This window comes from Melanerpes formicivorus, unplaced genomic scaffold (genome assembly GCF_026170545.1).
Source record: "Melanerpes formicivorus ecotype bairdi unplaced genomic scaffold, bMelFor1.0.p_v2 SCAF_10, whole genome shotgun sequence".
In the NCBI taxonomy this organism is placed as follows: Eukaryota; Metazoa; Chordata; class Aves; order Piciformes; family Picidae; genus Melanerpes; species Melanerpes formicivorus.
The window spans coordinates 12,299,945-12,313,017 of record NW_027142362.1 but is presented as its reverse complement, the minus strand read 5'-3'; the positions used below and the strand labels follow the sequence as shown (position 1 = coordinate 12,313,017).

At 41.7% G+C, this 13,073-nt stretch overlaps 1 protein-coding gene across 4 annotated transcripts; it reads left to right on the top strand.

The window, feature by feature from the left end:
- Positions 1 to 273: 273 nt before the first annotated feature.
- On the top strand, positions 274 to 11,666 carry HDC (histidine decarboxylase). 4 transcript variants are annotated; one of them, XM_068143714.1, is made up of 12 exons: positions 274 to 1,336; positions 2,024 to 2,196; positions 3,265 to 3,378; positions 4,795 to 4,917; positions 5,722 to 5,856; positions 6,414 to 6,557; positions 6,809 to 6,875; positions 7,709 to 7,871; positions 7,977 to 8,067; positions 9,197 to 9,295; positions 9,979 to 10,080; positions 10,248 to 11,666. In XM_068143714.1, the coding sequence occupies exons 1-12, from the start codon at positions 1,309 to 1,311 to the stop codon at positions 11,004 to 11,006; spliced, it is 1,998 nt and encodes a 665-aa protein (XP_067999815.1). In that variant the 5' UTR covers positions 274 to 1,308; the 3' UTR covers positions 11,007 to 11,666. The 4 variants fall into 4 exon arrangements, with proteins under 4 accessions (XP_067999815.1, XP_067999814.1, XP_067999817.1 ...); XM_068143713.1 differs by having other exon boundaries at positions 274 to 1,364; XM_068143716.1 differs by lacking the exon at positions 9,197 to 9,295.
- Positions 11,667 to 13,073: the final 1,407 nt, after the last annotated feature.

Below are 13,073 nucleotides of genomic sequence, written 5' to 3'. Positions count from 1 at the left end.
AGAAACTGGGGAAGGTTTTCACCCTGTTCTGTGGAAAGCGTACTGTGGAGAAAGATGCAACAACTTCCTAGTAATGAAAGTGTTCAAGCTGTATTACAGTACATGAGGCATGAAATCAAAGCTGCTCTGCTGTCATGTAACAGGGTCTGCCTAGCTTGATACTCTCTCTCTCCAGAGCCAGCCCTAATCAGGAGCCTAGGGTGCAGCAAAATGCAGGGCAAGCATATATTGTACTATGTAATAATTTCTTTTTCTGGTGCTTAGTCTCACAGTCCTACCTGCTTCTTTTCCCAGGGCTGCCTGATACCAGTGTAGAGCAAGTGAATTCCTCCTGCTCAACACTGAGGACAGTGTCAAAGGTCATACTGCCAAAGATAGGTCGGGATATGTTTTCAGATCCTCAAACTGGAACAAGGGGGAATCTACACACTTGTTCTTGCAAACTGAGAATGAGCCAGGTAGAGGACTAGGAGGAATTAGGGAGATTGAAGGCCAAATCTCAGTGGTTATGCATATATGTGAGAAGAGGGAGCATGGTGTGTGTGGAAAGATGCATTTTCATGACTTGTCAGTCTAGGGTGATATCAGTGGAGGAACATTACCCTGCATTGTAACCTGCTGTGATTTGGAAGGGCAGGAAATCCTCAAAGATCATCATTGCTGCTTTGTATTGCAGTTCTGGAAGTAGCAGTAATTGTAATGCCTTCCCTTCAGGCAGCAGGGGACTGGCAGCACAGGGACTGAAGACAGTGGGAATGCAGGTACGTCCTCTTAGGAAAACACAGTCTCAAAATTCTTTAAAGAAAAAAAAAAAAAAGGAAAGCAAACAAAAGTTCCCTCCTGCAATGTTAAATTTGTGATGTGCTGGCTCCTTGTTTTAATGATTATTGCTAGCAGAGTGTGTGCTGCATTAACATGGTGGCTTCTGCTTGCTTTTGGAAGCTCTTGAGCTTTTTCTCTCCCACAAGTCTGATGTTCATGACGTGGATTACAGTGAGACTTCTGAAAGACTGTTTGAAAATGGGAAAGGGTTAGCACAGAGGCAGCTCCTCTTAGCAATACACTATCTTACACATCAAAAGAGCACAGATGAGAACATGTGAGAGACTAAAAGCCCTCGGTTGGGAGGAGTTAGATAAACACAATCCAGTAACCTGCCTACGTTAAACCTTTTCCAGAATGCGTGAGTCTGAGAGATAAAGGGAGCTATAAAGGGTGAAGCAGCTAGGAGGGCACCAGACCAAACTACCCACAGCTCCTGAAAGGCCGTGGCCCTGATTTGAAGAGGCACTTTCAGAAGGAAGCAGTATGGAGCCTGATGAGTACAGACGGAGAGGTGAGTGATCCTCTGCTCTTGGAAACAGGTACCATCTGCTGAGGCTGAGACAGAAACGTGTACCAGGGTTGAGTTTAAATTACTGGGTTGAGATGGAGCTGATGATTTAGGTTTTTTTTAGTCTTAGATTTAAAATACTGTGGCGAAAACTGCAAAACTGATTCTGAATAAACTTGTGCTGTATTAGGCACAGTGGCTCTTCCTTGGCTGTAACCATGAAAATTCAGTGTTCTTGGCACAGTTCTGGAGATGGGGAGCAAACTTGGTTCCCAGGGCTGGAGGAGATTGCCTAAAAAGTGGAGCAAAGGTATGGAGCTTTGCAGCTGTTTACAGAGGATGCAAAAGGGGATATGCTATGGTGACAGGCATTATGAAACTGCAATTTCTGTGAAACAAAGTTAATTTGTAGGCAGGAACATCTGTCTGTCTGTATTTTAAAGGTACACTTGAACTATCCAACAACACTACTGAAATAAGCGCCTGAATCTATTCTGTCCCCATGAAGGCTGTTCCAGAAGCCACGTCCCTACACTATTAGTTGGGACAAGTAGGGTATAGGAAGAAGGTTAGTTCCTGTGGCTATCCTGGGAGCACTATTCCAAGCTAATGACAAATTGCATGGAGTACTAGTACTACAAGCTAGTTTTCCTACAATTGAAACTCAAAGCATTGATTTGCTTCTTGCAGGGAAGGAGATGGTGGACTACATTTGCCAGTACCTGAGCAACGTGAGAGAGAGACGGGTGACTCCTGATGTACAGCCAGGTTACATGAGAGCCCAGTTGCCAGATTCTGCCCCAATGGACCCAGAGAGCTGGGACAACATCTTTGGAGATATAGAGAAGATTATTATGCCTGGGGTAAGAAATAAAGTACAATCATGACAGGGAGACACCATTACTACCAAATCCTGGAAACACTCAGGTCCTACAGAGCATTCATCTAATTAAGTAAAGCACCCAAAATGTAGAATAAGTCTTGCAGACTTACAGGTGCCCACAGTAAAAAATCTGGAGATTACTGTTGTGTTCCTAACTGCAATTTTAGGGGATAGACTGAAAATATTTTTGAGTATTTTACACAGTAAGAATAACTCATGTTTGCTTTGGGGGAAACAATGATTTCCTGACACTGATCAGTTTAGCTTCACAAGACCTTTACCTGCTGAACTGCATCATCTCAGTTTCAGAGATGTGGAAACTCATGCACAGCAAGGTGGAACATCTCTTGCCCAAGATCATGTACATGTAAGGATGTCTTCTGCTTTTTGAATGCAAAGGTCTCCTTCCCTCTTGTACACAAACGTTGCACATTCTGCTAAGGGAGTTCATGTTACCTAATGATGTGAAAAGCATTTAAAAGTCTGTTTAGATAAATTCTGTATAGCTGGTTGCATGAAGTTGGTCTCATGTAGGAGTGTTAGTCAGATTGAACATGCTTATGCTGGTGTCCCACATACAAGCTCCTTCAGGTGTATAGAGAGGGGCTCTATTCGGATGTATAGAGAGGGGCTCTATGATTGTAAATTGCAGTGTGTAGATAAGTGCAAGCTGCTGTTTGACTGAATGAGCAAGAGCAACTTTGTTGTAAGAATTCCCCATATAAAGATAAATATTTATCAAATATTTCTGACTGTGCAGTGTTCAAAAGACCATCCTTTCCTGTTCAGAATCTTTGCCTGCCTGTTTAATTCAGATAAATGCTTTTGCTGTAATTTGGAGTTTATCTAATAATGATACAGTGTTATCATTTGCCAGTGCTGCTCTCCTGTTGATATTATCTCTGTAGCTTTCTGCTAGCAGATTTATAATTGCATATATTATATTGCTGTGATCCTTTTCCATCACTTTAAACAGATGCTAATCACTACATCTCATGCAGAATTTTGTGACATTTTCAGACTTAACTTCTAAACAATTTTGTTATAGGTAGTCCATTGGCAAAGTCCACACATGCATGCCTACTTTCCAGCTCTTACTTCCTGGCCTTCACTCCTTGGAGATATGTTGGCTGATGCAATTAACTGCTTGGGATTCACATGGGTAATTTATAATATTGTTATTTTAGATACTCATCTGTGTTTATGGTGTAGGAGCAGGTCATAGGAACTTTGTTGTTGTTGTTCTGTGAGTCAGTACAATCATTTACTTTAACCAATTTTATCTTGTTTGTGTAAATTAAAGCTGTCCCTTGAAAAAGAAAAATTATTTATGCAAGCATAAACATGACCAAGAAGGAGGTAGATGCAGGATATATACTACTAGAAATGACTGTTTTCTAATTCTTCACATATCCTGCTCTGAGCATTGTTCCCTCTCTAGTCTCAGTGCCAAGACTATTACACAAGCACTGCAGGGAGCAGAGCAACCACTATCCATGAAGGCAGGCTGGGCTGTGCTCCATTCCAGTTCTCCTGCTCCTTTGAGAGAAGATATTTCATATTTTTCCTCTTCTGAAAAGAAATTTTTAGTGACCTGTCCCAGACTGGGTATTATGTATCCTGCTGCAGCCCCTACACAGCACTGTTTGCTTACAGCTCTAGATACCTTAGTAGTGTTCTAAATACAATATTTTCCCCAGTGATGTAGTTGCCCAGATTTTTAGATGTACATCTCCATGTAAGAGAGCAGCAGAAGCTTATAAACATCTAAGTGATTGATGTCTATGGTCTCCATGTAGTTGTATCACATTAGCTTACTGCATAGACTGAAACATCAATTTCCATGCCCTCTATCAGGTTTGATAGATTCCTGTTAAGTTTGCAATGTAAACCAGTTCTGTCATAAGTGACAAGCTGGACGCTACAGAACAGCTTTCATCTTTGCCATTCTTCAAAAAGCCTCCCTGAACTCAGTTGGAAGACAAATTGGTCCCCTTTTGCTTTGGGGACCAGGAGCATGTACATGTGTGGTGAACTTGTGCAGTTCCACAGTTCTGTCTCCAGTGCCTCATTGTGATTATTTTTGTTTGTTATTTTTATGGGTTGTTTTCCTTCATGACTCTAAAATTATTCATAGTATAGAAGTTCAACACTGAGGTGATGCAGGTGAACTGGAGAGAGGAATTTAAGGAGGTTGGTGAGAGTCTCTTTATTTGGTGTTCCAAGAGAGTAATTGGGAATGAGCAAGGTACCTGGAGCTCACCTTCAGCTGAAACCTTTACATAGAGGTCCATGTTAAAGAACTCACCAAACCCATAATTTTTATTGCAATGGCATCCAGTTCTGGTAGACAAGGACTGTTGTCTTATACAGCTGCTTCCATACCCAATGCTACAAAAGTTATCAAGTGCCTTTGTTGCATCTAGGTGAGATTTCCCCCATGGCAATTAAAATTCTTACTAGCTATTAATTAAAATGTGGTAAGTGTTTTACTCTCAGGGTTCTATTTCTGCTGCATTTGCAGGGTGAATTCCAGCCTGATCTGCTTTATTTTATTTTCTCCCCCCCTTTTTTGTAGGCCTCCAGTCCAGCCTGTACAGAACTGGAAATGAATGTGATGGATTGGTTGGCTAAAATGCTGGGCCTCCCAGATAAATTCCTGCACCACCATCCTGACAGTGTGGGTGGAGGAGTATTGCAGGTAGGGGGAATCAGAAGTGACTTCATCAACATTTTGTTTTCACTCAAGTGAATTTCCCTCTCAGTAATAGTTTTCCCAGAGGCAAAATGAGCAAAATTTGCTCTCTCTCTGAAGAGAGACAAATCCCAGTTTGGCAATACTTTCCCAAATGTTAGTATTACATATGGAACATTATAGACTAGGACTTGCTATTGCTTTTAGTCCTAATTGTGTTAGGAAGTACTCTACTAGTCATAGTAAGGATACATGGGAATCAGATTTGCTTTGTTCACTCTGTTCTACATCACCAAATTACTTGCTGAAGTGATTCTTACGTGGTTGGAGAAGGAATCCTTGTCACTGTACTCCTGCTGGCCATTGATAGCCACAGGAGAAAATGTTTTTTTTTCTTGTGTCTGACTTGCATCTTTGAGAGTTGCAAGATCAAGGGCTGAAACTTTTATTTCCTTCCATAAGGCCTAAGCAAGTATTCCCTGGAATCAGTGCTGAGGCTCAGTGTTGTTATAAGGAGCTTTGCTCAGGTTTGTGGTTTTCATGTGAGATACTATGTTTTAGCTGTGACTTATTTGCTACCTGTAACTAAGTCCTGCATGTTAAAAAATATATCACAGTTAAAGAGCTTTATTTTGTTTTGCTGGCCTGGAGCTGCTCATCAGCTACTGCTTTTCCACTGCATCCTAGAAAGTGGTAGCTAGAAATAAAATAGGTAGTGGTCAGCTGAGCACCTCAATGACTTGAGTAAAGGGCTGACAAAATAGCAATGAAGTAGCAATGTGTTGCAGTAAATGAGCAATGTCTTTGCAGAGCACTGTGAGCGAATCAACGTTGGTTGCACTGCTAGCAGCAAGGAAAAACAAAATTCTGGAGATGAAGCGTTCTGAGCCAGACACTGATGAGTCCTCGCTCAATGCTCGCCTCATCGCTTACGCGTCTGATCAAGTAGGTTCTTATGGTTAGAAAGAAGGACAAATTCACTGGAGTGTGAATCCCCCAGGCCATGTGAGGTGAAATGGCATTTCTCTACCAAGAGACAAATGCCTTGCAAGCCTTGCAACAGGAGACATGCTCATGCTAGAACTCTCTTACTATACCCAAAAAGGCTTTTTCTTGTGAGGGGTTTTGGTAGGAACCCTTCAGGGGTTTTTATCTTCTTCTGGCAGGAAGAAGGGAGTAAACTGAGCTTGATCTATGTCTAGATACTCCTTTAAGACCTGACTTTAGATAAATGGCTCTCCAAACACAAGATGAGGATGCCAATTACTACATTTTAGAGACCAGTACCCAAATAAATGGAGGGTATGCATTCCTTGGACTTACAGTGCAGTCTTTCTTTTAGTTACTCAGAAAGAAGGAACTCTCAGACTTGTATCAATATCAGTTGTAAGAGGGACCCTATCTCTGCTTTTCTTGCAATCAGTGTCTTTTATAAGGCTGTAACTTATCACAGCTGTTCAGCCTCAGAGCTGGTTTTCTTACTCTCTTTCTTTTTTCAAAAGGCACATTCTTCTGTAGAAAAGGCTGGCTTGATTTCTCTTGTGAAGATGAAATTTCTGCCTGTGGATGAGAACTTCTCCCTTAGAGGTGAAACTTTGAAGAAGGCCATTGCAGAAGATAGACAGAAAGGCCTAGTACCAGTCTTTGTATGTTCAACTTTCTGTTTGGGGGCATTGACGTGGTGTTGTATTCTTAATGTCAGCATAAAATTTCACCTGAAACATTTCTTATTCTGGTAAAATATATTAGCTGAAGGTTAAAATGTATACAAGATTTTCTATTTTATTGAACAAAAAATGTTGTTGTCACTTTGTCTGTGATAGCCTCTGCATTTCTAAAGTGATGCATCCATTTTTTACAAACAAAAGGTCATCTTAAGAGGTTTGTTTTCTTCTAGGTTTGTGCAACTCTGGGTACAACTGGTGTCTGTGCTTTTGACAACCTCTCAGAACTGGGTCCAGTTTGTAAGTGTCTTTTTCTCCTGTTTTAAAACGTGAGAACACAGAAAAGATAGCATGAGAAATTATCATGCTAAATTCAGGGAGGGTAGAACACTGAGCAGCTGAGTTTTCCAATGTCTCTCAAAGATCAGTGGAGTCACTTGGAAGTGATTTCCATAAGATTCACATTAGGATGCTGAAATACTTTCTATTCAAGATGGACAAACTTCACCAGCTGATAAATATTTAATGTGGTTGTTCAGGGAATACAGATTGAACAGTACAGAGTGTAGCAGTGTTGTACAGTGTAGATACATAAACACTGAACCTAGCAAAGGAGTTTTGAAATTAGTGTTTGGTGGGACATCCTGTGTAGCCACCAGTGCAACAGGTAAATTTGGTATGCTTGCAGATCCTGTATTAGCATATATTCTGACAAGCAACTGAAGACCTGTGGCATTTTCTTTTATGGATCAGAGTGTGGCTTCTACTTCTGGGTCCTTTTTGTTTGTCACCATCTCTTTATTCTGGCATTGTGCACTGAGTTATACTGGAGGATTTCAGTCACTAAAAAGATGGGTGAGAGAAATGAAACTTTGAAAAGCCTCACTTAAAGGAAATATACAATAGTGGATTTTATTGTGGAGTCCATCTGATATCAGCATTATCCTCTATTTTGGGGTACTGAATCCACAGCTTCAAAGTAAAGCTAGATTGTTACTGTGTCTTGCTTACTATTTTGTGTTAGCCTGCCTGCCACCTGCGAAAAAACACGTGCCTGTATTTCAGGGAGGAGAGATAAGCATGTGCTTTGATTCCTTATATCGCTTGCATAAAACCAATTTCAATTCCAACAGGTGATGCTGAGGGACTTTGGCTTCATATTGATGCTGCATATGCAGGAACAGCATTTGTGTGTCCTGAATTTCGATTGTTCTTGGATGGAGTTGAATATGCAGATTCCTTTACTTTTAACCCTTCAAAATGGATGATGGTTCATTTCGACTGCACTGGGTTTTGGTGAGTAAAGGCAAAACACAAACAGCACCAAAAGGATAACACACAAATTGCAGTGTCTCTTTGCACAATTTATTTGCTAACTGCAATTCATTCTGCAATTGATAGGGTTAAAGATAAACACAAGTTACATCAAACCTTCAGTGTTAACCCTGTCTACCTCAGACATCCCAACTCAGGAGATGCTGTTGATTTCATGGTAAGTTGTCATTTGAGTTGATATCTTAAATTGCCTATAAAATGTTCAGACTGCAAATTTCCTCACATTCTGGAGTGCTTTTAGCTGGTCTCATTACACAAAAGCATAAAAGCAATTATACTGAGATCCTAATGCTGATTAAATAATAAAAATTGGAAGGGAGCCCTGGCTATGAAGAGTAATTACAAAATTGCTTTCAGGAATAGAGATTGAAGTACTCAAGATTTTTACCCAGATGGAGATCCAGCCTTATTTTTTTTTTTACTTAGAAGGGTTACTTCTGTGCATTGTGTTGCTGAATTAATTCTTACTGATGACATCTTGGCTGGTTTTCTTGTGTCTCTGATACGTAATAAAGAGAGAATGGAGCAAGTAATGCTCTGAAATAGCAGTAGAATGAATTACATTTTTCTTCAGATTAAGGTATTCATAAGAGAGCTAAGAGGCATTTTATTTCATATCAGTCTTACAGTAGATTTCAGTACAGTAAAACAAGAGAATATTGACCGCCAATTGTTCCTGCTGTGATCTCACCCCAGTCCTGAAAAGATAATTGTTTTCTTGAAATCAATAGTGCTTTTCACGGAAGGGAGTGCAGCGAGGGGAGGAACAACGTGCATCAATGAGTCCCTCTTGTGGTTAAACAGGACGCTGCGTTAATTGTGTAGCTCCCTGGAAGTACTCCTTCACGTGGCTGGTTTTTCTTTTCCATGCAACGTTACTTCCTCTGGAAAGCTCTACCACTGCATCAGCTCTCGCTGCTCATAGCTGATTTGGCAAAGCGTTCGGGAAGGCACTTAACTAGGCACAGGAACTGAAGTGTAAATGGACACATCTTGAACTGATAATTCTCTTTGAATGCAAAAAGGTGTTATTGGCTGGTAATTGACTAAAACTTCTGAGCACATCTAGGGTATTGATTAAACAGAATAGCCAAAACCATTACTTTTGTAAATAATCGATATTTCTTTGATGGCTGTTTCCTAGGCTTAGCAAATTTTCAGCAATATGAAATTATTTGTATCAGCAGAGATCTCTGACCTGAGTCTGAAGGAGAGCTGTAGCAGCATAAGGGGATAGATTTTTCTGTTGGTTTTGCACTCATTGATGCACTGCTGTGTTTTCACAGCACTGGCAAATTCCACTGAGCCGCCGATTCCGTTCGCTGAAGCTGTGGTTTGTGATTCGTTCATTTGGGGTGAAAAAGCTTCAAGCTCACGTCCGACATGTATGTGAATGAACACTGCAAGCATAAATCCATTATGTAGATGAGTTTAATAAATTCAGAGATGCACAGATGAGTAACAGCATTCCTCTTGCACACAAAGCCTGCATGTGAACACTGAATGCTTGCTGATTTTTATCCTTAAGTAATGGGTGAAGGATGACTGTGTAGACAAAACATTGCCTGTACCCTTCTTGGGAGCAACAGGCAGTGGAAAGCAACTCACTTAGTAAAAGTCCTCTGCACATCACTGAGTAGTAGCCTGTAGAAGCTTGCTTTGAGGCAGAGTGGCAGCTGTGATGAGTGGCTGAACCCATTGCTATGAAAATGTACAGGCTTGAGGTTTTCATGGAGTTGAAATGGAAGGGATCATATTGTGGCTCAAGGATCCTGCAAAAGGACCCTAATTTGAAAAGGCACATTCTGTTTTCAAGCCTTATAGAAAGTTTCTATGTATAGTCCAGTTACACTTGTTCATTGTCAAGGGGTTGGGCAAATTGAGACAGACTTTTAAGTTTCTTAGCTTTATTGTCATTCTTCTGTTTGCTACCATTTATGCACTGGATTTTGATGCATTTTAGTAAGGAAGAGAATTTGTTTTAACTACTTTATTCAGTGTCTTATGGTGGGTTTGTGACAAACCAATACATAACTACTACTTCCCCCCACTCTCCCCCTCATTATAGGGTACTGAAACAGCCAAATTCTTTGAATCCTTGGTTAGAAGTGATCCACTTTTTGAAGTTCCTGCCAAGAGGCATCTTGGATTGGTTGTATTTCGTCTGAAGGTAAAGATGGGGCCTTTTGCAGTTGATTTCTCTCTGGATATTAAGAACTGTGAACATATTAAGAACTTCCATGTAAGAATTTGTAGTGCTCAGACTCTTATGGAGATATTTAGATGTCACTGGAGATTCTAACTATAGTTTGTTTGCTTTTTTCCTATCTAAAACAGGGTCCCAACTGGCTGACAGAAAAGCTCCTGAAAGAACTAAGCAGTTCTGGCAGGCTCTTCCTTATTCCAGCAACCATTTGTGACAAGTTCATAATTCGCTTTACTGTAACATCTCAGTTCACAACCAGGGAAGATATTCTGCAAGACTGGAACATCATTCAACAGACTGCAGCCCAAATCATTAGCCAGAATTATGGGTTGCACTGCATTAATTCTGGTGATGGGGCAAGAATCCCTAATACGGTAGTTGAGTCTAGTTCTGATGCCATTAGTAATGCTTCTCAGCTTTATCTGGATGGAGGAAAATACAAAACACCTCCCAGGAAAATAGTAGTTCAGCCTAAGAAGTCAGCAGTGAGTCCCAGTAAGTGTGTCATTAGTCAACAAGTGAAAGGTCAAGGGGATCCTCTAGATGACTGTTTTCCAGAAGATGTCCAAGATGTTACCAAACATAAGTTAACCTCTTTTTTATTCAGTTATTTATCTGTTCAAGGCAAGAAAAAGACAGCACGGTCCCTTAGCTGCAACAGCGTACCAATGACTGGCAGTCTTGATCAGTGTACCCCTAAAGTGGCAGCTGCTGACAGAGAGCCTCATGCCAATGCAAGAATTCTTTCCAGGCTGCCTGAAGAGGTGATGATGTTCAAAAAAAGTGCCTTCAAAAAACTAATTAAGTTCTACAGTGTCCCAAGCTTTCCTGAGTGTAGCATTCAGTGTGGCCTTCAGCTGCCTTGTTGTCCTCTGCAGGCCATTGTTTAACAAATAGAAGAGATTGGTCCTTAAGATCTCTCCACGGAGAAAGAGAACCAAAGTTTGCTTATTCATATGCAATACTACATGTTTTTCTGTTCAATAGATAAGCAGTGGCAATGTCCACTGAGAAAATTCCTGTGCTTTTACTGGTGGAAACCTTGTGTATTCATAGATTAAAATGTTAAATAAATCTTGTTAGGCATCTAATTTGCAACTCTGGTTTGTAGACTGCGGTGAAGGAAATGCCAATTTCTGCCTTAGAAGTCCTGGAAATGGACAGTTTCTAGCTGGGAGGCTAGAACCATTTTCACAAAGTATGCTGGCCTCAATAGTGAATAAACATTTTAGCTCTCTATTTGCAGCTGATTTTTATTTGCTTTTTTATTTTCAATACCTTGACTCAAACTCTCTAGACTGCTGTGAGGATCTCTGTGTGCAGACAATGCCAAGATCAATCCTTAACTGTGTGAAAAAGAAGGGTGTAACCTCTCAAAGAGGTTTTGCTGTACTAGAGCCATTTTAGAACTCACAGAGTTTGAAAAACACAGCAGCCCTGCCCTTCCATCTGTGCTAGCTGGTTACAGCACACAGGAGGTTTTATGCAATGCTGTTGCAAGAGCAGTTGCTCTTGCTAAGCACCTGTGGCCTTTCTTAGCATTGCCTATACTCTGTAAATAACAAGTACATGAGCAAAGAGTGTGGTAGGAATTGTATTTCACCATTTCCTTTAGTAGCAGAGCTAAGGGGCATTACAGAAGAGAAAGAGTCTCTATCCAGCAAATGAGTTATAGGTTTTTCATGAATAATTTAAAAAGGTAAGCAGAGGCAGGCAGGTATTGCTGAGCACAGTGATTTGGCCACTCACTGTGTGTCTTGTTCAAGTAGAGGTGTATTTCATGCCTTGCAGCCTTTATCAGCCAAAACAATCAAGGGTTCAAATAACAGAAGCCTTTTTACATCAGAGCAAGATGACAGATTGATTTCTACCAGCACCATATTTCAGCTGTACTGCTAGCTGGAAATGGCATGCAGGGCAGGGGGATATTTAGGGGGGTCTGAAGTGTAGAAACACAAATGCTGAAGTGATTGTTTTAAGGAGGTGAATTAGCTCAGCTAAAGAAAATGAGCTGCTCCCTTGACACAGTGGCTGAACAGCCCATCCAGCCTACTGACTATTGCACGTTACAGGCACCAAAGTGCTTGGGGGCAAGGAGTGCAGGGCTAGGCTCCTGTACCGAGTGAGAGCAGAACCTCCAAGGCTTTATTGTCAACTGCTGAGGGCTTCTAAAATATCACCCTGCTTTGTGTCTAAGGACTTTACATGCTGGAGGGCCGGGTGCTAAGTAACAATGTGCTGTGTCTCTTCTGGAAGTGACAAGCCCTGCATAGGAAGCCCTATGTGTATGCAGGACTAGGACAGCAGATTATTGCTTGCAGAGGTGAGGGATGGTGCATGTCACACAACCAGGCCCAAGAATCGCTAGTATATCTCTCCTTTGCAGATGAACCTGTTGGAGCTGATTTGCCTGGATACACTGTTTCATGATGAACATCCCTGCCCCTGTGGCACAAAGCCTGCTGTTGGCATAGGGGTTGCTTTATTCTTATTTTGAATCTCTCGCCACAATCTCTTGACTTGCTGCTGTCACTCTAGCAACTTTGATGCCACATGCAGATGGATACAGCAATCCCTAGTGCTTACCGCAGTGGAAAAATACCAGTTCCAGCGGTTTGCAACTGTTTTGCCTCCTCAATAGCGAGAGGCGGGGCAGGAGGGGAAGAGTCACCAGCTTTTTAAAGCAAGCAAAGGACCGAAATGCTCGAGCCAGAGGAGCAATGACTGTCATTGCGGGGCTGTGTGTAGGTGAAGCGCAGAGCCACGGCAGCCCGGCAGCCTCAGCCAAAAGTTCCCGCCTTTGGATGGGATGAACGGGCAGGGCTCATCCGCCAGAGGCTCCGGGCGCAGGCGGCAAGGTGATGCTGCCTCCTGGTGGTAGGGGTGGGATAGTACAGCAAGAGATGTGTGCGTGCACAGCTGCGCCATCGTGCCACGCGCGCGGCTGCCGCTGGGCG

Excerpts from the sequence above, each read along its gene's own strand:
- HDC (XM_068143713.1), top strand. The coding sequence starts at position 1,319 with ATGAGTACAGACGGAGAGGTGAGTGATCCTCTGCTCTTGGAAACAG. Across the intron at positions 2,197-3,264 it reads AGAAGATTATTATGCCTGGG|GTAGTCCATTGGCAAAGTCC; the intron begins GTAAGAAATAAA and ends ATTTTGTTATAG. Across the intron at positions 10,081-10,247 it reads TGGTTGTATTTCGTCTGAAG|GGTCCCAACTGGCTGACAGA; the intron begins GTAAAGATGGGG and ends TATCTAAAACAG.